The sequence below is a fragment of the Contarinia nasturtii genome, unplaced genomic scaffold, assembly GCF_009176525.2.
Source record: "Contarinia nasturtii isolate CC-2019 unplaced genomic scaffold, AAFC_CNas_1.1 Cnas_scaffold_1240, whole genome shotgun sequence".
NCBI lineage: Eukaryota > Metazoa > Arthropoda > Insecta > Diptera > Cecidomyiidae > Contarinia > Contarinia nasturtii.
Window position 1 is genome coordinate 3,792,235 of NW_022198581.1, and position 25,902 is coordinate 3,818,136.

Sequence of the window (25,902 nt, forward strand, 5' to 3'; positions counted from 1 at the left end):
TACTTTAAATACTCAAGTTATCACTTTAAGTATTTTTTTGATAGATGAATTTTTATTTTCAACATTCGTGAGAGAAAATTCAAATGAATATTGAAATTGAGCAAATGATGTAGAAGACATTTTAAAATTGATTTGAATTGCAATTGGAAGTTATTCGAAAATATTTCGTTATACACGATAAAATCGGCAATTTAATTTAACTTTTCGGATACAAAGTACACACTGTCTAATCGTTTATTGACTTTTGTGCAAAGTGTCTTGCACACACAGTATGTGATAGCGCTCACGAAGACGCGAGTCAAATGTAGTCTGTGTAAAATAATTTTTTTAGTTTGATTCGCTAAAAAGTTGTTTTCATTTTATTTTCTGTTTATTTCATTCAACTTCTAATTTAGTAAGCGAAATGCATGCCAAAATTTAGCAAGATTTATTTAAATTAAGAATCCAGAGAAAAATGTGACACTCTCTCTCTCTCTCTCGTTCTCTCTCGTTCTCTCTCTCGCGCGCGAGTGTATATATACATATTTTGAATGACACTGAACCTTTCAAATGCAATTGAAATACGTATAATATACATATATTTCTTGTCACGTGATTCAACCATACACAAAAATTCTAAAAGGTATAGGCATGTGCAATAATCAGTGTGTGTGCCATCCATAGGGCTTTTTGTGTTGTTGCTGCTGCTGTTGTGACTTGAAATATTTTATTTATCTCGCCTCTTCTGTCTCTTGAGCTAGGTACAGTAGTAAATTCTGCACAGTTGTCAAACTGATTTTCATGTTGTTGTTTTTTTTTGCGATTCACTCGTCTCATCGTCGTCGTCTTCATTTCAACTCAATGCCATTGAAAAGTGTATGTTGATAGAAAAACAAATGTTCGGATAGCGAGTGATTTATGGTCAAAGTGACAACAGAAAAATAAACGACAAGAGTAAATGTTTTAAGTGAAATTACTTGATGGAATCGTGGCATTTGAGTTAAATCGATAAATTACTGACTGAAGTTAGAATATGTGATAGAATTGTTTTTGAGTGGATTATTAATTTGTTTAAACATTTAAGTAATAAGAATTTTTGTTTAAATCACTGTTAAATGATTGTAAATATCCGTTGTATTTTGGGGATAGTACTACCCATTTTTCCAATAAGCGTCTAAATAAGAAAAATTGTTGTTCATATCATTTCGGGTGAATGTTGTGTTTGCGAATCTTCTGCTTCTGTAAATGCTACTGATACTACCGCTGCTGCAATGGTTAGTGTGTGGTTTATGCGTTTCTGTATGTGAATGTATGTTTGTGTATTTTGTTAGCGAGTGCCGTTTTCCATCGAAAGTTATTTTCCCAAATGCAATATACCGTACAATTTCTGCAATTGTTTGTGAGCGAGAGAAAAGAGTGTGTGTCGGCCATGTTTTTCCATATACTTGTTACAACCGGGAAAATCATCTCTCGTGCTCGCTCATCGGTCGTGTAGCCTAGGAGGACATTAGTTTGCCCCACCTTTTTTATTTCACACTCATCTCATCTCACAATTCATCAACATTTTCGTTTCGCGACATTTCTCAACAATACGCGATACGAAATTTGAGAAGTCAATAAAAAAAAGCCAACAAAACAAAACATTAAATTGTTTATAGTGTTTATAACGTGAAATGTATACAGAGAATCTGAAAAAAAACAAAAAGAAGCCTTAAGTTCTAATGAGTGATAAAAAAATTATTGTTTCGGATCGAATTATTATTTTTTTCTGTTCTTGATCGGATCAAGTAAATAATAAACAATAAAAAAGGGAGAGAGGAAATAACGCGATGACGACGAAAGAAGCAGCGGCAAATGCATTTAATAAGCGAGAGTATTTAAACATATATGATAAGTGCATTTTTCTATTATCAGGGAAGGATTAAAACAAACAGCAGTAAACACATATTCACCGACCAACTGAGTGCAATAGCTAAACAAGATTGGTAGTGGCGATTCCGTGCAAGTGTATGAACTTTTAATGAAAAACCTTTTTAAAAAAACACGAAAGATAAAGAAAGAGAGAGAGCGAAAAATTCTTCTAAATTAAAAGCAAATGTTTCAGAAAGAATGAGCAAGAGAAAACGAAAATGTGAGAAAATAATTTGCCATTTTGAAAATACGGTTAATGATTTTTCCGAAAATGTGAAATTTAAATAAGGTGCGTAGGAGAAAATGATAAGTGATCTGCAGAACATGTAGAAGGCGTAAAAAGAACGAATTTAGAAAAACGACGTCAATCGTTGAAGATGGCCTTAATTGGCTTTGATCGATATAACCTTATTATGTACTCTTAAAAGAATATTTTCATTCATTTTCGAGTGGAAAATCATCAACCGTTTTTCATTCTACTTGACATTATTAACCAGACACTTAAAGAGTTTGAGAAATCATTTTCATCGTTGTCGATGTATCTTAACCACCTTCATCCCTACCCCATCATCATTGTTATCATCATCTTGATGCCGCTTGAAAGCCTTGTGTCTCTTCTTATGTACTAAATTCGAAAACTTCTTTTCTTTTCGTATTTTTTAATGCCACATCATGCACAGTTGAATCATTTGCCTGAAGACATTGGAGCATCAATGAACGGAAATCGGTGTTTTTGACTATTCCCCCGTACATAGACGATATTTTTTTTAAATGAATAACAACCATTACATGAGCAATATACATCATTTACATCCTGGAACACAAAATACCCCCGATTTTATAGTTATTCGTTTACAATCGGTCGCTGCATTTAGTCATTGCGCAGCGAAAGTGGTCTAATCATCGAAAATTATTGAAACCAAAATAAAAACAACAACATACAATAAAAATCAAAAAGAAAATTCAAGAAAAAAATTTAAATACAATAATCAAAGCATCACACCATGGCTGACGACGACATTCTTTTTGACGATGTTTACGAATTATACGAAGTGATTGGAAGGTAAGTAAAGACATTGATGTGTATTTTTTTCACTGACATTCGTTTGTTCATTCTATATGTCAGATGTTTTCTCATATTTCATTATTGCTGAAATGCACAACCTTTAAATACACAAATTGATATCAAGTTTCTGCACATCAAGAGAGTGCAAAAAAAAATAACTGAAACGTACAAATAAAATTAAAATATTGAAATTGAATTATTTTTTCCCATGTTTATTTTCACCTTTGCAGAGGTCCGTTTTCAATAGTTCGAAGATGCATACATCGAGAATCAAAAATGCAATTTGCTGTGAAAATCGTAGACGTTGCCAAATTCACTGCAAGTCCCGGTCTCAGCACATCTGGTTTGTTAGATATATAATTCTTTTATGGTAGATTTTTACTCCTTTCTTTCTCGATTTGTCTCTAAATCCAATTTGAGCTATTTATTCTATGTATCAGACCAATTCGATGTCGATTATTTGTTTTTGTTAAATTTTATATTGCTCGAGACAAATGGACAAAAGGATTTTACTGTTTATTGCGAATTCAAAAAAAAAAAAAAAAAAAAAAAAAACAACGGTAAATTGGTTCCACTCATTTTGTTTATTTTTCTTCACAGATTTGAAACGAGAAGCAACGATATGTCATATGCTTAAGCATCCGCACATAGTTGAGCTTTTAGAAACGTATAGTTCGGAGGGAATGTTATACATGGTATTTGAATAGTGAGTATATTTCTGTTGTTTGGAAAAATGTGTGATAAACCCCATGTTTCTTTTTTTTCATTATTATTACTGACAATTACCGTAATTTGATATGCATAGTGTATGTATGTATTACATGTGCATAAAATGTGTATGCGTGAAATGGAATCATTCGTAGAAAATGAATTTCGAGCTTGTGATTTATGTGCACATAGTCGTTTGTTCGCATCGTATGCACTCATCATTTTAACCAACTCAATTCCTTCCGATTACGAAAATATTCTATTTATTAAAATTGGTTTTATTTACAATGTTGGATATTTCGTTTTATTTTAATTGCAGTATGGAGGGATCGGATATATGCTTTGAAGTGGTGAGGAGAGCAGTTGCTGGATTTATTTATAGTGAAGCAGTTGCATGGTAACTTTCCGGCATACATTTTTTAATTAATTCGTTAACATTCAAAATGGAAATGAGCATAAATGCATCAAATTCTCTATATCTATCTAATGCACACACATACGTTTATAATTATATAAATATTTCGAAATGATTAAAATCATCGAATGAACAGAGTGCATTTAGAAACAATAGTGTGTGTTGTGTGTTTTGTAACGTTCATTCAAAATTACACAAATTCTATCTAAATGGTTTAAATTGTAGTAATTTTCGTCGACAGACAGTGTAAGAAAGATATAGATAATTTCGGTGTTTTAATATTTTGTTTTGATTTGAATTGTTAATTGTGTTGCTGGAATATAATTGGAATTATTGTTAAATCGCATCAATAGCCATTACATGAGACAAATATTAGAAGCATTACGATATTGCCATGAAAATGATATTCTGCATCGAGATGTGCGGCCCGCATGCTGTCTACTAGCATCCATTGACAATTCGGCTCCAGTTAAATTGGGCGGTTTTGGTGTGGCCATTCAGCTGCCAAATGGTCGAGACGGTATTGAAACGCAAGGTAAATATTGTTTAGATTTCGAAAATTTATCTCAAATAAAAAGACAAACATTTTTATGTCATAAATTCATAATAAATTCATTTTCGTCTATGCTCGTCTCTCTCTCTCTCTCTGTGTGTGTGTTCATTGTATCGAAATGTCAAAATTTGGACACGTTAAACTCGCGCCGTTTGCACATCTATCCACAAAACCAAACCACTTAAAACACACAAGGTCGAATTGGTTGCCCGCAATATCAAGCACCCGAAGTTATATCGAGAGGATATTATGGTAAAGGATGTGACATTTGGGGTGCTGGTGTTTTATTACATGTTTTGTTATCGGGACGATTACCATTTTTGGGCTCGGGTAGGCGCTTACGTGAGGTCATCAGTAGCGGTCGCATTGCGGTATCGTATATTTTTCACCTTTCTCCTCTCTCTCACACTCTCTGTCTCTCTTTCTTTCACTCCATTTCTTTTCAAAAACACACTCACATACAATATAATTGAATTTGAGGTTTTCTTTTCTTTTATTCGTTGCCATTCACAAATTTATCAAATTTCTACTTCACATTAACGTATACACATATTATTTAATGTTTATTGCAAACAGTTTAATCTATTGCTTTGTTTCACACAATTTATACTTTTAAACCGGATGAATTTAATCAAGCTTTTGAAATTTGAAAGCGATTAAACGAATAATGGCAAAACACACACTGCCAAATTAATGTTATTCAATTGAGTTTTTCTTCTTGTTTATTTGCAGCTGGAAGCGCCTGAATGGAAATCAATATCATCCAATGCCAAAGATTTAGTATTAAAAATGCTTGCTCCAAATTTGCACAATAGGTTAACAATAGAAGAGGTTTTAAATCATCCTTGGATGCGAGTAAGTCCGCCTTCTCTCAATTTACATTGGGTATTTTTTTCTCGCCTTTCTTCCCATATGACACATACAACAACACAATCGGAACCATAATAATGTTAAAAGGAAGCAAAGTTTTCTAACGCCGCTTTTGTTTTCTGCATTTGTATTCATTTCAATAAAAATAGAAGGAGAGGAAGAATTCAATTGGATATGCCATTTATCCGTTCGAAATACAATTTCTCGTACATGCTCTCTCTCTCTCTCAGTATGAGATTGCATTTGAAACTTATTCTCTCTCTATCTCTCTTTCACACATACTCCATTGAAAAGAAACAAGAAACAAAAAATTGTTTTCTTGCCGTTTCATGCAAAATTTAATGGATTTCATTTGAAAGTTTGACACTGCCGTTGTTATAATTCAATTTTCTTCCGCAATTTCAAATGCAAAAAGCAGTGTGTCCATAATATATAGAAATATCACTAAATAGTGTCGATATCTATACTATATCGGTCCACTATATATGAAAGATATTGCCGCACGGCACCGTATCGCACGATCGAAGCCAGTGTAGACGGAAAAAATCACAAATTGCCATGCGGCAGTAGAAAGAACTGTGTGTATGCGTCAACATGTTTGCCGTCCGCACTCACTTCTATCGTGAGCTACGGTGTCTTGCGGAATATCTTACATATATAGTGGACCAATATAGTATAGATATCGACACTATTTAGTGCTATTTCTATATGTTATGGACACACTGGCAAAAAGTGTAATTTGATTAAAATCCACGATTTCAAGTCACCATTATTGATTTAGCACAACAAAAAAGTGTTTTATTTTAACATAAAACCTTGTTTAACAACTTTCAGAAACTAAAGTTTACGACTTGAGTTCAACGGGAGAAAAAAAGAACAAAATAAAAAAATGGAATGCGAAATTAATTGAAAAAAAAACACAAACACAAGAGAAGATAGTAAAATTCAAATGTCATTTTAAATTACAGGATCGTGAAAAAATACCAAAGCAACATTTAGCTGATACAGTAGAGGAATTAAAACGTTTTAATGCTCGAAGGAAACTGAAGGGTGCCGTTCAAGCAATAGCCGGTGGTTTGGCTAATGATCCACTGTGTTGTACCGATACTGATTCAGGTAAACTCTATATGCTATTTAAAATGCAATTCAATTTTTTCTCTAATCAAAATCACAAAAAAAAGACAATAGTAGTTGTTAATTAAAGAAAAACACCGTTTTGCTTTTGTTACCATCTATATAAAAGATTTGCTATGAAAAGCTATGAACCAAAAACGAATGCTAAACCTTTGTAAAATGAATGAAACAGTGTTGATGTAAATCTTTATTTTCTCGCTTGCAGTTACAATTGGAGTGGCATCAGAAACATTGAATGATTGGGCCGATGAAGAAGCTGGTTTAGAGGCTGTTCAAAGAGTGCTTGATTCACTGGATGATATTCATGCACTACAAGATGAATTTCTCGACGAAGATGTTCTCAGAGACATGCTCATGGATAATAGACTGTGTGTTTTGTTACAGGTAGACACTAAACACAAAATGGGCAAACAACAAATTGCCCATGTATTTATGTACATTATCTACTCGATAGAGCCCAGAAAAGCCATTCAATTTATTATTATATTCACAATGCAACGATATAATTTTTCAAATGAAAATACATTAAATGGTTTGTGTGTTTCCGTTTCGTTTCTCTCTCTCTCTCTCTCTCTCTCTCTCTTTCTTCTTTTTGATATACTTACAGTTATACGATACAATAAGTTCGATTGAAATGCCACAGGGACGTGTACCGCCCGGCGATGGTGTGGCGCGTTGTCGTGATGCGATTGAAGCTATTATATCGGCACCAGGGCACAAGTACAATTGTGAGAAAAACGAATTGTTGCAGTTGCTGTCACAATCACATATTCAGGTAAGTGAATATAGTGTGTAAGATAAATAAGGGAGAGAAAAAAAGCACACACAGAACAATAACAATGTGTTTGTGTGTATGTTTGTATCGCATTTTAAATGTGACATTGAATTGGTAGGCAGGCAAGTAAGAGAATGAAGAAAAAGTTGGTCGTTTTTCTGTTGCTGCATGAAATTCAATTTCGACTTTTGCTTTGCCATCTAAAGAAAATAGATTTGGGATTTGTTTGTATACTTTTTGTTTATCGTATGCCTTTTTCTCAAATTGGAAAACTTAATGTTTTGTGTGAAAATCTTCGAAAACATGAAAAGCAGCATGATACGAATAAAAAAAGTCGAACCAAACACAAGAAAACTAAGCGAGAAAAAAAGCAACAAAATCCAATATACAGTGATCAGAACAATATGGTTTTAGTTACGAACAAGAATAAGATTAGAAAAAAGAAACTAAATAGCGAAAAGTACGCAAAATGAAAAGAAAAAAAAATTAAATAACCAAGTGTGAGAATGCATAAAATTGAATGAATAAGGCTCAATCCCGAGGGCATATAAGTCTTGAAGAATGAGAAAACGATCTTTGACATTAGCAACAAAACGAAAGTAAGAAAAAATAGAACACAAGCACATTTTAAAAAGCGCTTTTGTGTTCGCTGCCCTGTTCAGTGTAGTCGTTTTTTTTTTTTTTCATTCTGAGGTATGGAATCTGCATACGACTCAAAATGCAATTTAGTTGATTTATTCTTTGTGTCGACCAAAAATACATGTCGTATAAAATAGTGAAGGAAATTTCGGAAAAGAAGACGAAGCATAAAAAAATCACAATGTATGTAAAGAGTCTCAATGCAATTCAAAGTTGACGGCATTTATGTGTTTTTTTTTGTTGGTTGTCGTCGCTGCTGTCGCCGCAGCCGCACAAAATCAGTGACAACTAATATTTCATTGAGTTAGTGTAGGTGTTTATGCCGTTTAATATTGTTTCAATTTCTGCAATGCATATAACTTTTTTTCATTTGTGGCAAGAGAGCAACTTGATAAAGGTGCTTTTGCTTTACTTCATCGTATGTCTCCAGTATTGCGCTGTACCAACCAGCCAGAGTTATGCGAATGCGAGAGAAATGCTGCAAATTGAATATGATATGTGTGTTCTGTTTTTTTAATGTGTGGCTGCTCTCTGTTCGGTCTGTGTAATCAACCGTCACTGACAAGGAGCAAGCGCACTATAAGCTTTCTCTTTCACTCGACTCTCTCTTTCTCTCTCCAAATCGCATAAATTTTGTGTATTGAATGCGTATATGTGTATTGTAAGCTCCATCGCAATGGTGATGTTGTTGCTGTTGCTGTTTGAAAAGCTGTTTGTTACAATCCCTTCAAAATTGAGAAGTGGAGGCTGTGAACGAGAGACGGTTACAATACGCATTATATACTCCATGCTCTTATACAACGCAAACACATACACACAGATACGAAATACGATTTCTCAATGACACCGAGACGCGCACGGCACAATCTGTCTATGTGTTTGTATGAAATTTGTATCTGGCAGAAAATCTGTGTTGTACTTGTATTGTTATATTGTTCGTTGTTTGTTTCGCGTATCTCACATCCAAAAAAAAATATATATAGAGCTTTTGCGACAAGCAAAATCTAGGATATGCTTTCTGCTCTTTTGAACATACAAAGATCTATATTTCTCCTCATTTCTCAGCCATATTCCTTTTTTTTTCCTCGTCCTTTTTCCCTTTATTTTCGGGGTACACACATTCATAGCGTGTGTTTTATCAACTAAAATCAGTCAAAGTGCGAGAGCGGGAGAGAAACAGAATAAAACCGTGTCCCGAATGAACAAGAATGAAAAAAGAGAAACATACAAAACCAGAACAAAAAATTCATATCGAGTATAGTAGAGAGAATGTGCTTGAACGTGTTAGAATCCTCTCGCAGTACAATTATGTGTGCGTTGTGTTACTGTACACAAATTTATTTATCCGAACTAATTGGAACATCATCGTAAACTATCTTAGTTGCAATAGTCATTTGGTTATGGACCATACGTATTTTAACAGTAACCATCGAGACTGTAATAACTAGTTATATATAAAATATACAATTTTTTTAAATTTTGTTGGATTTTTTTTCTCGATAATCTATTGGTCTCGTTCCCTTGTCGAAGTGTGTGCTTCGTCCAGTGTAAAACAGTCATTTCCAATTGATATAAACGAAACGAAGCAGAAAGTAACGAAGAAAAACATTTTATCGCGAATTTGTGTTTGAGTGTCTTAAAACCATACGAAAAAAAAACATTTAATTCAAATTAAACTAATGTTTCTGTCTGTCTCTTTCTCTCTATTACTGTGTCTTTTCGTCTCGTGTTGAAGTTTGTCAGTCAAGTGGTGATGAAGACCTTGAGCAAAATCATATCACAATCACTTTAAATGAAAAGAACAAAAAAAAAAACAACGAGAAGCGATTCAATTTACACAAATTATTATTACTGCACCTTAATAAAATCAATAGAATTGCTACTCTTGTTTGCTCATTCTTGTTAGTTTTGTTTTGTTTGATGTACATTTGAACATGCATAAAAATTCCGCGATATATGCCTCGTTCGTGTTTAAAAAAAAATTCCGTGCAACAAACAAGACACACAGACACAACAGGCCACATTTTATTGACCATTTTCTAAGGCGTGTATTGATAGTAATATCGCCAAATGGAAATTCAAATGCCATTAAATATTTGATTATGATTTGGTGTATTGATGCATTACCATCACACACCGCGGATACTCTATGCCATTGGGGATGCCATTTATTTCTTTTGCCCTTTTTTTTTGAGTCCATGCTATGCTGCTTTTGGTGCTGTTGCTGCTGTTGCTGCTGTTGCTACCCTTATAGTTGTTGTTGTTCATCCTTCGTTTCTTTCGGAACCTTTTTACAATCACATACAATCCGAATTCGGTTTGAAACCTCCAACTGAGAGTTTAGTAAATCGACAGTAGTCATGGAATTGAAAGCTACGGCATTCCTCAAATCAATTTCGGTACTCGAGTTTACATATATATACACACATTTTTTTTGTGCTCATCATTATCTTCATCTGGCTTGCACGGATTTTTTCTCGTCTCCCTTCAGTCAGCTCATCGATACAAATGTATACTATATTCTGCGTTCAGTATGCATTAAGTTTCCATGATACCTGTTTCTGCGTGTTATATAAACACGTAATATACGCCTCATACCTCGTACAAACTCTCTGTTGTACTCTCGTCTGTTGCCTTCAGTATGATTTTTGAAACAACGCCGAGCGCAGTACAACACATTCACATCGCAATGACACACAAAAAAAAACATACGAGGGAAATCTTCCAGCTCGTTCTTTCACTGTCGTTGATGTCATTTTTCTGCTCTGTTTGATCACCGTGTATGACTGGCAAATTTATGAAAATTTAATTGTTTAACGTGTGCTCTCTTTGAATTTTCTTTTTAACATTTTCCGTGCCCATTTTTCCCATGTGCTCTTTTATTCTGTCTCTTTTACTCGGATAACATAATTGACACCATCACTTCAATTTTACCCACATTTGCCTAAAATCTGCTCCAGATTAACTCCATTACATTTTTTTGTTGTTTGTTCATTCGTTTCGGTCGTTGTTGTTGTCGTTGCTGTGCATCGCATTTTTTCTACATCGCTAGATAAATCCCAAAAAAGAGAGAAGCACAAAGAGTGTGTATGAGAGAGAGAGAGAGAGCGCACAAAAAAAGAGAAAGAGTATCAAAGTACCGACTTTTGCGAATAAAGATATTCATGGCGAATGAATAAATTATTTTCGATTTACACCAAAATGGATCATAAGACCGCCTCTTGAAATATAAAATCGATTTACAAAAAAACACACAGCAAACAAACGACGTGCGACGAAACCGTTTTCAGATTTTGATATATCTGCATTCAGGATATTTTAACACCGGGCTCCTAAAGAAAAGAGTGCCCAATTTTATGGGCGAGATCGAGAGAGAGAAAGAGAAATTTAATACTATATTACTCACTTTGAACCAATAAACCAAGTGAATAATAAATCATTTTCTCTACGATTAAATATTAAAATGGCTCTTACTTATCGTATACTTACAGCTAACATGTAAAAAGTTTTACACACAATCATAAGAAAAAAATATCCAGAAGTAAAAAAAGACACAAGTTTAACATTGGCTGTAGAAAAGTGTAGAAAAAAAAGAGGCCGAAGGAGTAATGTGCTAATAGAAACATTCTATAATAAAAGAAAACGACAAATAAAAATTGATAAGATGGGAGAGTAAATATTCTCTCAATAAAATAATGATGATGACGATTCACGGAAGTTAAAACTCAGGATAATATTCCTAAATCTTAAATTTCGTCCAAAACAAATTGAAACACATAAAAGAAACGAAATGGCAGATTCATTTTCTATCTAATGTCAGTAAATACTAGAAACAAAAGTGAAATGAAATTCCAGTGACACGACCAGAAAGTATCAGAACGGACAGGCAGACATTTGTGGCCTCTACTCGAAAGTAATAGTTATCACTGTAAAATTGTAAAACATAAACAAAACAAGAAAAATTGTAAAAATGCAATCGTAAATTCACGTTGGTTTCAAAATATTCTTAGAACGGAAAATTCGAAAGCGAACAACAAGAAATCCAAGGAAATAACACACAACTGTGATCCCGCAATAACAGAGAAGAAAAGAAAAAAAAATCACATACACAACTCAATTTATGGCCATAAATAGAAGTTACTTGAAATTTCCAGCATTTCGTACATTTTTGTTCCCGTTGTTGTTTGGTTCGTTTCGTTCCATTCTTGTTCTTGTTGATTATAATTGTTGTTGTCTCGCCTCTGAGTCAAAATAGCTGTGCATTTTGTTGAATACATCGTGCAACGTGCATGAGACAGAAAGAGAGCGGAAGCAAAAGAAAGAGAGTGAAAGAAAGAGCGCGCCGCGATGGTATAAAAGTTACGAATCAGGACGGTATGGGCTTTCAACAATTCACCATTTACATGGAATGCACAACTACTATGAACACAAACAAAGATCTTAGTGCAACAACAATCTGGGAATTTGAATAAAATACACGACAAGTCGAAACAAAATTAAAACCAAACTAATTTATTCAGTACGAGCATTTCGGCAACGACGACCACAACGACGAGGACGTCGGACCGGTATTTTAGTTTTCGATTGCATTGACGACAAGCACGTCGCTAGAACCGAGTGTAATTCTCGATAGCATAAATAAAATTGCGTAACATTACACGGGTATTTTAAAACTTTAACAAAAATTTATTCGAGACAATCATCACCACCTCTGCCTCATCGTCTACAATGCTCTGGTAGCCAAGATAGTTTTGCCACAGACTCATTCTGTGGCAATGGTGGCGGCGGCAGCGGTGGTGGCGGTGTCAATGTCATCGGTCCGAATTCGGCGAATCAATGGCCAACCTGTACATCCGACACAATTTGTCCACATTCAGCCGCTGCTGCCGCACATTTAGCCGGCGCAAATATCTCAGCAATGCCACCAAGTAGTTTAATGCAAGCGACCAGTTCAATGATGCCTATGCCACCGATGCCACCAATGTTTGCCAACGGTGGGGGTAAGTGATTCAATTTCGTTCGCTTTTACAACACGCACATATCCGTCCCCTATTGAGATCAAATGTAGATCACATTTCAACAACAAAAGGAATGTCTTTGTTGTTTTTCTTTCTTTCTTTTATTCAATACTCACAAAAAAGAAAAAAAAAAGAAAAAGAAAAGCACCATGTGCATTTGTGATGCAACGTACAAAAGAAATGAAATGATAATAATAACACAATATTATTGTATTTGCACAACGAACAGTATCACGATGGGGTCCACGAACATCTTGTCCCATTCACAGTCCATTCCGTGGTCGGGTGCCAAACGGAATTTGTTCTGGGCATCAGGTAAACATCATTGTACTTCCTTTCATTTAAAAAAAAGTTTCCTAATTCTCGTCATCTTCAAAGTAATCCATCACATAGAAAATATACCACCGAAAGATTGATATCAACAACCTTCGACTCAAAATAAAAAGATTCGAAAAAACTTTATCAATTTTGATACTTTTTACGGTTATTTTATACGACTTCTCCGCCTCCTTTTTATCCACCAAAGTAGCAATAGATTTATTGAGTGTTTGAATTTGTTCATTGTCAATTTTAAATTAAAGACTTGAATTAAAAATTAAAATGGTTCCGTTCTTTAATATGATATAGCGTTAAGTGTAATGTTGGCATTGGGATGATTTAAATTCATTTCGGCTACCATAAATAATTACTGATAAAGATGGTGATGGTGATTCGAAGAGGGTCTCCCGTCAAATGATGGTGAAAACATTTTAAAGTAATTAAAAATCATTTCTTAAGCAATGTATTCCATGGGTAACAACAATAGATCGATTTAGAAACAAATTACAATGCACATCAAATGTAATTCATAAAAACTAGAGAAAATTAGGTTGCAGATAGATAGAGATGGAGAAGGAGGAAGAGAGATGGGTTTGCTACTTTATAACGACTTAAACAGAAATAAAAATTTATACCCACGCATGCGCTGCGAGAAGAGGTTGGGGAAGAAGAAGCACACAAGAAATATTCGCATTGTGTATCGATTCTGGTATCTCTATTGTTAGCAGGTGTTCCATATGATGAAGTCCATATAAATTGAAATTACTGCAAAATTGATCTGAATACATAAAAAAAGTTGTCAAAATTACATGTGAATTTTATTTTTCTGCACCATTTTTCTGTCTTTGTCTGATGGGGGATATTGCTTGAAATTTCACATCGAAAATACGTACAAGACGGAAAAAATAAAGTTTTGTACAATAAAAGCTTAGAGCAGAAATGAAGCGGAAACAATGAACGAAACAATGTCAACATTTGACTTGGCAAACGTAGACGAAAAAAAAAAAACATATATTGCATTCAAATTGTTCATCCATAAAAGATCAGAAACAGAAAAAAATATGTTTATAAATTGAAGTTGTTTTGCGTGTGCAAGCGAGTGTATAGTTTAGGTACAGAATGTCACTTCAACCATATTGAACTTGACATTTTGATAAATAGATCATTGAAATGAGATGTAAAGAACGGAACATTTTCTTATATTCTTCCGTTGATGTTCGTTTGAGGAAATTGGACAAAATATGAAAAGGGACAAAAACAATGTTTATTCCATTTTTGTTCGAGTTAAGCTGTTCCCGTTAAATTTATTATCGCATTAATAATATACACGACAAAACAACAATGACAATAGAAAAATGATTTTTTTTTTTAGTTTTCAAGTTGCGCGTAAAAAATAAAACGTGCATGGTAATGTAAGAATAGCTTCCTGTTTCGAGGCAAAATCAATGCAATCAGAAATGGTTTTCATCTTCTTGAGCTTGTTTGTTTGTTTGTTTGCAAGAAACTGGAGTGGTATACCGGAGAGTAATGATGCATCCAAGAAGGAAACCGCATTCAACGCCGACATAGTCTCACAGACAATATTGTATATTTACGCAAATGTTAACTGTAAGACTGTGTCTGTGTTTATATGCAAAATCATCATCGGACGGACGAATGCACAGCGCACACACCCACATATGTATTAAGATGACTATGATGGTTGCTGAGGCCAATTTATCCAGTGTGAAAATCAAATCGCTTTAAATAAATAAGGCTTTTCGTGAAATTTCGAAAATGAAAATGAAGCCCTAATTATATTGCATTAAACACCTGGGACTTCACAAGTTCATCGTAAAATATATGATTACTACATTTCACATTCTATCCATTTGGCGAATTTATGTGACGGTATTGAATGACTTCAGGGTTGGATATCATGGGGCTTAGCAAGCAAATATCAAACAACTTTGGAAAATTGAAATCAAACAGCGACCATAAACGAACAAACAACCTTTCCGAAAACTAATACGTATAAATAGAAAATAAATTGAGTTAAATTAAGCATATTATTATTTCTTAGAATAAGAATACCATTTTCATAGTTTTCTTCGTCTGTGCGTTGTTTTTGGTGCACATTTGTCTAACAACTGTGCAACACCACTTGAATTATAATTAAACAGAATTTTAATAGAATTCAAACGGAGAAATATGATGGAAGATTTGTCTTTTTTTTTGTTCATTTTCGAGTGATCTTAAATTCCAAAACGACTTTAATCTTTTGATCGGATTAAAGTTCATCATGAAAAGATGGCTCATAAAATACATTTAGTTTAGTGCACACTTAATGTATAATCCGTTTGTTACATCAAACTTATTACTGTAAGTGAAACGAAATGTATTTGCCTTACGTGAATACAAATTAAAATGGTATTGATTGACGACCAAAATGTCGATACATACATACAAACACAAACACATGCGCCCACATGAGGGGCACAAAATTTTGATGGCATTAATAAACCTTGAGATCTTATACACACATCCATTAATAAAATCTAAGCAATAAATTTTACGTGATGGGAATGGCCATCAATGAAATATGATTTAGTCAATTATTCAATTTATTTATATTTCAAACTGCATTTCCAATATAATCCGATTGAAATCTATCAATATATTTTCTTGATGAAAAACAAATAACACCAACAACAAATAGGCATTGCTTCACACACACGATGTTGTTGCCAAAGAAGTGTATGGTGACGAAGCGCTTCGTGTAACACCGCCTCCAATACCCAGTTATATCAATGGCGACGACAGTGACAGCGTTGAGAATGGAGAAATCACACAGCACGTCACACGCGTTCGACTTGTTCAATTTCAAAAAAATACGGACGAACCAATGGTAAATATAGTATTAAGATGTGCATTCCATTTCATACACACATTTTGTGTGTATGTGTGTGTGTTTTTATTTAAGCGAAATCTTCGAAATTCAATCATTCTCTCTATTTTCGTTTGTCATTATTGTAGGGCATCACTCTAAAGATGACGGAAGATTCACGATGCATTGTGGCACGAATCATGCATGGCGGCATGATTCATCGCCAGGCTACGCTGCATGTTGGTGACGAAATTCGTGAAATCAATGGCCAATCGGTACAACACCAATCAGTTAGTCAACTGCAACGAATGCTGGTAAGTTTTACAGAATAAAAAAAAAACGAGCATCCATTTTTCATTGCACTTTATTCGACCCGCGGTCTAATTATAAATTGTTTGACAAACTACAAAAGCAAAAAAAAAATTGTGAAAAATGTAAAAAGAAAAATTGAAAGAATGGAAGATGAAGAAAAGAAAACAGCAGTAAAAGTAAAGCATAATGATGGACAGATGAAAAACGAAATGAAATTTAGCAGAGAAACAAATAGAAGAACACTAATGATCATTCGTATACTCTTTTTTTTAAATTTTCATTTTAGCGAGATGCTCGCGGTTCTGTAACCTTTAAAATAGTTCCATCATACCGAAGTGCTCCGCCACCATGTGAGGTAAGTCCTATCTACCATTTCATACTGAAATTTTAGCAAATAACTAACCAACCACTATCATCCAACCTTCACACTCTCCTCTTTGCCCCTTTCCTAATCATAATCTAACACGGTGTTTGTATTGAAATCTCATTTTTAAAATGTTACACTTCATTTCACAAATTTGACTACATCAATAACCGATACTTCATTTGAAATTTTGCGTGTGCCAATTCAGCTCGAAATCCAATTTAATATTTTCGATTAACATTTCCTCGCACCAAAATCAACCGACGAATAACAATCATCATCATCATTTCGAAATTGATGTACACTTAAAATCAGCCAACAATTCACGATTTAATCTTTTTCCATTATATCAATAAGCTGTCAGTGCTCACTGTTCGTATCTCGCTATCTTTCCTCTTCATCTCTCTCTCTCTCTCTCTCTCTCTCTCTCTCTCTCTCTCTCTCTTTTGCTCTCTGTTTAGAAATACATTATAAAACTAATCCAATTTCACACCTGAAAATAAACCAAATATATCGTTTTGATTATATTACCAACTGAATTCTCTCTTCCGCTTCCAATATATTCCTCCGTACTATGTTGATTGTATGGTGTATTAACGTACATATTTAATTTATTCATCCATCATTGTTGAAAAAATTTGGATTCACCGTAATTTTGTTGAGAAAATTGTTTATTTACTTGCTAAATACAAAAACCTCATTTTACGGATTTATGAAAAATTCATGAAAAAGCCATTTCAAATGTAGAACAGGCATAAAAAAAATTTCAGTATATTATCCCCCGACCTCTTAACTAGTGTAATAAAATGAGAATGTCACACAAATTTGGGACATTAGCACACACACACACACATACATAACCGTCAAGCTGGCCACATTTTCTGACCTATCGCATTCATTATGCTTTCTGTGCTCCGAATAGAATGCACAATTCAATGCATAATAGCGTACTCAAATATCTCATACTATGTAGCTAAAAATTATTCATTTATACATTGAAATTATGACAATTTTTGAATTAGTTTGTTCAATTTGATACATGAAAGTTTCGACATTTCAAAATTGGGCATAAAACTGATTATTTAGGGCCGTTTATAATGGTGATTTATCTCTCTCTCCCTCTATCTCTCTGTGTGTATCGTTCGCCTTCACTTTGTGTACGTGGATTTCTTCGGTAATTCGGTTTTAATTTCGTAGTGAATCACCGAGTTTGGCCTGAATATAAGTCGTAATAGTAATCTCTTTATCACATAATTCATACGCCATTGGGATAGTTTCAAAAACGGGATTATGATAAGTTTACAAAAAAAGAGTTGATCTAAACTTTGCCATATAGTCAAATATAGTCCCATTCCTTAAAAGAGACTATCTTTCGGAGCAAAAGTACCGATGTGAATTCGGTTGTTCGCTATACAATGTGCATCGATTTTGATTTTGGTCCATTTATTTTAAGTAGCGCAAGATATTTAGACCAAAAACTTTGCATCTATGTTTGATTCAAAATGAGGAGTAAATACTAAGCACTAAATACACCATTTATACCCTTCCCCCGCAAATCAAAACAACAACAAAAACTTAGAAAGCAAAGAAAAATAGAAATTAACAGTTGTCTATATATGTATATTCAAAAAACCACAGCTTTTCAGGATTAAACCGACACCTGTATTAGTAAGTACTTTAACTCACTCATGTTTCACATTCTGTCTTTTGCACAGAACATTTTATTTCACAAACAAAACGTTCTTCTTCTTTTTTTATCCGTTCGTTTGTTTGTTTTATTAATCATTTTAACATCTGTATTACTCACTTTGTCATTCAATCAACTATGTTGCTTGTTTATGTGTTTGTATTGTAACATTAATTATTCATCAACTAATATACGTTATAAAAGAATCAACAGCGTGTGGCCTTTTCTTATTCTTCCTTTTTTTTCTTCTTTGTGACAAATGTTTGTGTTTAGATTTTCGTTCGAGCACAATTCGACTATGATCCGCTGGACGATGAACTGATCCCATGTGCTCAAGCTGGAATTGCTTTTCGCACTGGTGACATTTTACAAGTAAGCAGATTTTTTTTCCGTTGAATGTGATTTTAAATTGTTAAACGAATTCGTGACTCCAATCATAAGATAAGAAGAGAATATAAGAGATGAAAAATTCAAACGAATATTATGAATCGCGTATTCTTATTCAAATTCGATTTGTTTTTTTTGATTGAAAGCATTTGATTGATGGTATATTTGAAAAGAAACATTTTTCTTCTTTCAATTTTTAGCTTTTTAATTGGTTCGCTCTCATCGTTTTGATTTGCTTCTTTTCAGATTATTAGCAAAGATGATCATCATTGGTGGCAAGCACGGCATGATACGATTGGAGGTTCAGCTGGATTGATACCATCACCGGAATTACAGGAATGGCGCATTGCATGTCAAACAATCGATAAACGACAGGAACAAGGTAAGTACCGCTTTCCATCTTCGTTTGCGAAACAATTTTTCTATGTCGTAAATGTATAAGCTCATCTCATCATTCATCCGAAACAAAATTATGCAGTGTTTGTAGTTTCATTCGACCCTCAGTATTTCCTATTTTGTTTTCTTTTGTTCCACTTTTTTTCGGAAAGAATTCCTATTTATCTCTCTCTCTCTTTCTCTCTCTCTCTCTCTCTCTCTCTCTCTCCACAAATAGTAGTTTTGAGAATTTATACATACATGTGACTTAGAAAATGTTTAGTAAAACTTAAAGGAAAAATGGATTATCAAACCAATGGAAATTTTCGAAAACGAAAAAAAATGGTTCTGTTCTTTTTTCGGTCATCTTTTGTTACTGCTTATTCTTTTAAAATGGGCAACTGCATCGACTGCAGTAGTCTTTAGTCATGCCAACCAAAAGATTTTAATTGAGTTTCGAAAACTTTCTGAGCTGAGCGACTATCCATGCATTTAAGAGCATTGGATATCACATTGATGTCTCTAAAAATAGCTTATATGCCTCGAATTCTTATGGGTAAAGTGAGAAAGTGAGAAAATGTTGAACAGAAAGAAAAAAGAAAACAGGTCACATCTGGTCATATTAATCCCATATCGACATTGTTCGGGATGTATGCCATAAGCGTTGTAATTATGATCGACCAACTTTTTCACCTCCACTTTTACTTTATAGACAGTTTCTCTCATATATCGTTTCAATGCGACACATACACAAAATTTCCATATTTTAAGATCGTAACATTCAATGAATTGGAACTTATGAATCGTGTAATTAGTGTTGTTATGTTCTATAACATAAAATTATAATTCATTACATATTCTCATCGAAATTTCCTACACTTATTCTACTGATAAATGAATCTATTAAAAAGTTCAGCCCAATGGAATATGAGAGTCGGAACATTTTCCGTCGCATCGTTCGTTTATTGGTGTTTATTGTGTGTGTGTGTGTGCTGTCCGCACAGAAAAATGTCAGCACAAAATAAGACGTTTCGATAAGTCTTACTTAACGAAAACTATGTACTAGTACAACACATTAAATGGTACCGTATTTGCTGATATGACGAAGATGATGGTGATGATGATGGTAAAAAAGCGAACAATGATATCAAATATGATGCATACTGTATTTTTTTACGTCATCGGTATGACTTTGAGATCGTGACACACTCATCAAGTTTTTCATTTCGTTGAAATGTGTTGCCTTAGGAAGCACGAGCTCAATGGAATATGCTCAGCAACAGAAACCCGAAACAGGGAGACGGAACGGTAATTTTTTTTTATAAAACAATGCATAACGACGGTACCGCATTTTATAACATTAGAACTGAAAGTATCGTAACCATAATATACAATATTTCGGGTCAACTTCAAAAAAAAAGAACAAAAACCGTCAACACAATATACCAAAACTGACATGATGAAGTGGAACTTATTTCAGTACTTGATTTTGAAGCTTTTTGGTTTTGATTTGGTGATTTCTATGTAATGTTTGTTTTTTGTTGTATTCAACATCAAAAAAGAGCACTCATACACACACACAACTTGTTTCAATCTTTGAAATAAAAATCTTTTGTACTTTGATTAGGAATATAGATGCTTTGGGGCTAAGTTAGTTACAAAAAAGCGGCATCCATAACAACCTACATCCATGATAATGTTCGTCCTTAGAATATACACAATAATCAAATTGAAGATTCGCTCTTTCTTACTTAGAAAGACTCTCATTTCTACACCGCCTTTCTATTGATCAAAAAACAATGATGATTTTACGTACAAAGTAATTTCCAATTGAGAGAGTTGTTTACGTTATATCGTAATTGTTAAATTAGTAGAAATTCGATGAAATTAATTACATTAGAAATAGAATAATCAGGTACACGAATAGACGGTGCGCATTGTGGGTTTCATCGATTCTCAAAATTAATTTGCAACAAAGATCACAATCAACAATATGCTCTAAATATAGATGAAATTTCATCGACGGCGTATATCTCGATTGTGAAATTTGATTCCGACGCATTCTTGGAAACTCTTTGCTTACTACTCTACATGCAATAAAATTCAATCCAAAATTCAATTTATCGATTTTGTATAGAGTTTTTAATTAGATTGCCTTCAATGGAATCCACTCAATGTTTTGTCCAATAACAAAAAAAAATCACACCAAATTGGAATCTCATCACTTTTTTTTCTTTCATTAGAAGGAAACTCACCATAATTAAAAAAAAAAAAAACATATTTTGGTAGCATAAAATCAGTGAATGATAGACATTTTATACAAACAACAAACAAAAAAAAACAATCAATTAAGCAATTTAATGTTCTTAAATGTAAATCGCTTAGGAGAGTCTGGACCAGGCTGTTCCGCTCACGCGGAAGGATGTGACGGCTCGACAGGTATTCAACGCAAACTGGTTTACTTATAAAAACCATTTTCGTTTTATTTTCTCGTGTCTTCTTTTTTGTATAGTGCAATTTTTCTTTCTTTCTTCCATTCATTTCGAAAGAAAAATGTGCCGAACATTTTACAGGAAAAAGAAAGCGTTGAATTTCATTAACAAACGTACATTTGCTTTTCAATAGATATTTTTTTTCTTTTAATGTTGTTCTTTATCTTTTTGGTCATTTGAAGTTGAATCACAAACACTTTTTCATTCACATTTGATTTTGTGTGGGCTGAGTGAATAAGTCACCGAAGATGACATTTAACATTACAACATAAATTCAAAATTAGTTTGAACGTTACGTTTTGGACACGCTATAATTATAAACATATCAAAGCGAACGATATTTATATACTGTATAATGTGTATTTCAGACATGCATGACTCTCCTAGTTTCACAATGATGATGACTCTTGCAAATTTGAATGTATTTGAAATACTGTCATGCTATGCACTTGACAAACATAATTGCTTTGTTTTATTTTATCAAACACTTCTTTTTCATTTCATTTTCCAAATCAAACAACTGAAGCATAAAAGAATAATAATTTTTATTTGAAATTTTTGTGCAAGTCACTTGGCAGCAAGTGCAAACCACACTTAATTGCTATCATTCGGAAAATCATTATTATTTAAATGCACTCACAAGAATTACATTTTTTTTTAATTATATCTATTTTGAGATGTACGAATTAAGTGCACTCATCATATATTCATACACTCACATGCTGCTGTATATAAATGGCTTTTGGATTGAATGTTAGGAAATGTTTGAAATCATTTGAAAATATTGACCCCATCACAATGTACTAATTTACATCACAACTTACGATCCACAATACCATTTTTACATTTTAAACATTCCATTCAATTGGCTTAAATGGATAGTCGAATAGAATTCAAGCAAAAAGAAAAAAAAAACAATCAGTAAGTTCAAGATTATAGTTACTGCACCAACAATTGTTTTAATTAATTTAACCTTTTATCTGAAATCATGGGATAAGGTTAATATTTTATTTCGAACATTAATTGGAATGTTATCGAGACGAAATAGACGAGAGAAAAAAATCGAAATTAGAACAAACGACTTTAATTTGAACACACACATTTCGTTTTTCTCCCAATAGATATTGTGTACGTCTATGAATTTCGATTTTGTTTTGGGCATGTGTGTGTGTTTCAGAGAATGGAATTTTTCAATCTTTTTTTGATGTCGATTTTGATGATGGAATCAAATTTTGATTGAACGATTGATTACAAAGGCCAATAGTGACGAAAGAGAGCCGGTTGAAGAGATAGGGGTACTTGAAATTCGTTCTAATCAAATTGATTGAAGATTCAAATAAAATATTCATTCTTGGCCGAACCGATCGATTCCGACATATTCAACTCAATTCCAACTACATCATGTTCATTGTAAATAAAAATTCACAACACAACATAGTTTTACAGCAACAGTGTTTTTTTTTTTGTAAATTCATATCGTTTTACCTGAATTTTAGCTCTATCTTCCCCTCACACAATTTCGTTGAAAACTGACATTTTCGTTTATCGTAGATGTTAAATAAACACATTCGTATATACAGTTATACACACTTGTACATATTTTATCAAATATACTATATTGATTGATTGATTTGTAGTCACTTGTTTATGCAATGCATCTAATCCAAGGATTTTTTTATTTTATTTGGAGAAGAAGATGAAAAAAATCGCCACTCAGATATGCACTGTGCAATAACTCGAAATTTTATTAAAATCATCCAAATTGATGAAGATTTGGCATTGGCATTTATAGGTATAAAAATATTCGAAAAAGCAGATTTGCGAACGAAAAATTTGGTTTTAGGATTCTTAAATTGAGAAATCTAAATTACTGTCGAAATATTGTTGATCTGAAAAGCGATTTTGACAGACATATTTCGTTAATTATAAAAGTGATATTTATATATGTAATATAATATATCATATCGAGGTCGAGTTAATTCATATGGAAATCTCTTTTGTTTTAAATATAAAAAAAAAATTGAAGATAAAAAGCAGATAGATATAGGAGTGGTATCTCATTCGTTTGATTGAATACCAAACTGTGGAGAAATTGTTGGGTATTGCATTGCAATATAAATTGGAATGCGTTACACAATTGTTCGGCTAGTGTTCTCTCTGACTGACATTTCGGTATAGTTATCGGTGATGATATACGTTATACGATACATATAACTATGTGTGATAGTAATGAATACCTTTTGTATATGCCATTACAGTCAACTGCTCAATTTTCGGCCGAAAGAAGAAACAAACTCGAGACAAATATTTAGCGAAACATAATGCAGTATTCGATCAACTCGATCTGGTTACGTATGAGGAAGTGGTCAAAATTCCACGTAAGTTTATTTGCTTCTGTCCATACAGATATTTGATAGAGTCGGTACTCATGCATGTACAAAAATGTGTAAATAAAACATTAATGAGTTGTCTGTTTTTGGTTCAACGCTCTTCTGCTGTCGATATGTAGAAAAGATAGCGAGAATGAGCATCGAATCTAAGACGAACAAATTGGCCGCCTCATCTAAACGCATTACAAACAAATGAACAAAATTTCCTAAATTGAAATTATGTTCGTGCTGTCGATGCGGTAGATGTTTTACTTTTATTTCATTTGTTTATGTTTTCAATTTCAGTCGGTGATCCAGCATTTCAACGAAAGACCCTTGTTTTACTTGGAGCGCATGGTGTTGGGCGACGTCATATCAAGAATACACTGATTGCAAAGTATCCTGACAAATACGCTTATCCAATTCCACGTACGTATTACATGCCACTCTGGCTATCTGTTGTTAATGTGCATTCAGTTGAAATATACAGATAGGATAGATAGAAAAAGACGCACATACACAAAATAAAAATAAAACTTTTACACACCAAAAATGTTCAAACTAATTTGATTATGTTGCGGAGTTGAAGGGGGTGGATTGTAATGGGGTTGATTTTTATTTACACATTTATACATACATTTTACAGATACAACTCGAGCACCACGTCAAGATGAAGAAAACGGACGCAGCTACTATTTTGTATCGCATGACGAGATGATGGCTGACATTGCCGCCAATGAATATTTGGAATACGGTATGTTTTTTGTTTGCTATCTCTATTATTGATGATGACATTGAGATGGAAAGGGAAATATTCAACCGAAGAAAAAAATCACAACAATGAACAATCATTTTCACTCAACTTTTTTCGTTGTGTTTTTTTTTCTCTTACTCTGTCGAATGCAGGCACTCACGAAGATGCGATGTATGGCACAAAATTAGATACAATTCGTCGCATTCACAACGAGGGAAAAATGGCCATATTAGATGTTGAACCACAGGCATTGAAAATTCTGCGCACATCTGAATTCACACCGTATGTCGTGTTTATTGCAGCGCCTTCATTGAATAACATCGCTGACGTAAGTTTCATTTCATTTATATGCATATATTTTCGGCATTACATACAGCAGGCCACCGGCAATTTTTCAACTTCATGTTTAACAACATTTAGCAACTTTTTTTTTTGTTCGTTTTCTTCATCTTTTTTCAACATCAACATCAACAACAACAAAAAATAATATAATCTTCCTTAACCTATATACATTTTCTCTTTTTACAAACAACCATCGTCATCCAAACAACCATCTACCTACCATCAGTATGACGGAAGTCTCGAGCGATTAGCAAAAGAATCGGATATGTTAAAACAGGCGTACGGTCATTTCTTTGATTTAACCATTGTGAATAATGACATTGGGGAAACGATTTCGGCACTTGAATCAGCCATTGAAAAAGTTCATTCAACACCACAATGGATACCGGTTTCATGGCTCTACTGACAAGATGAAGAACTTGAATTAGCTGAATCATGCGATGAATGCATGGACGATGAGTGCGATTGCGAATATTGTGATATAAACGAGTCAAATTACGAAATGAAATGAGAGCAAATCAATAAAAAAAATAGATGAAAAACAAAAAACTAAACAAAAAATATTAAA

The 25,902-nt window shown here is 33.5% G+C and overlaps 1 protein-coding gene across 15 annotated transcripts; it reads left to right on the forward strand.

Moving 5' to 3' along the window:
• Nucleotides 1-273: 273 nt before the first annotated feature.
• Nucleotides 274-25,902, forward strand: LOC116345108 (peripheral plasma membrane protein CASK). 15 transcript variants are annotated; one of them, XM_031774175.1, is made up of 24 exons: nucleotides 294-394; nucleotides 1,894-2,110; nucleotides 2,571-2,953; nucleotides 3,187-3,299; nucleotides 3,557-3,662; nucleotides 3,984-4,061; nucleotides 4,433-4,614; nucleotides 4,828-5,003; nucleotides 5,365-5,487; nucleotides 6,471-6,618; nucleotides 6,842-7,020; nucleotides 7,244-7,411; nucleotides 16,085-16,273; nucleotides 16,402-16,566; nucleotides 16,851-16,919; nucleotides 18,567-18,596; nucleotides 18,889-18,987; nucleotides 19,249-19,384; nucleotides 21,763-21,816; nucleotides 24,128-24,247; nucleotides 24,545-24,667; nucleotides 24,885-24,992; nucleotides 25,145-25,320; nucleotides 25,561-25,902. In XM_031774175.1, exons 3-24 carry the CDS (start codon nucleotides 2,895-2,897, stop codon nucleotides 25,738-25,740), a joined length of 2,781 nt encoding a protein of 926 aa, XP_031630035.1. In that variant the 5' UTR covers nucleotides 294-394; nucleotides 1,894-2,110; nucleotides 2,571-2,894; the 3' UTR covers nucleotides 25,741-25,902. The 15 variants fall into 15 exon arrangements, with proteins under 15 accessions (XP_031630039.1, XP_031630035.1, XP_031630040.1 ...); XM_031774178.1 differs by lacking the exon at nucleotides 294-394 and adding an exon at nucleotides 725-740; XM_031774170.1 differs by lacking the exon at nucleotides 294-394 and adding an exon at nucleotides 806-1,062.

Excerpts from the sequence above, each read along its gene's own strand:
- LOC116345108 (XM_031774179.1), top strand. The coding sequence starts at position 2,895 with ATGGCTGACGACGACATTCTTTTTGACGATGTTTACGAATTATACGAA. Across the intron at positions 16,274-16,401 it reads AAAATACGGACGAACCAATG|GGCATCACTCTAAAGATGAC; the intron begins GTAAATATAGTA and ends TCATTATTGTAG. Across the intron at positions 19,385-21,762 it reads CGATAAACGACAGGAACAAG|GAGAGTCTGGACCAGGCTGT; the intron begins GTAAGTACCGCT and ends TAAATCGCTTAG.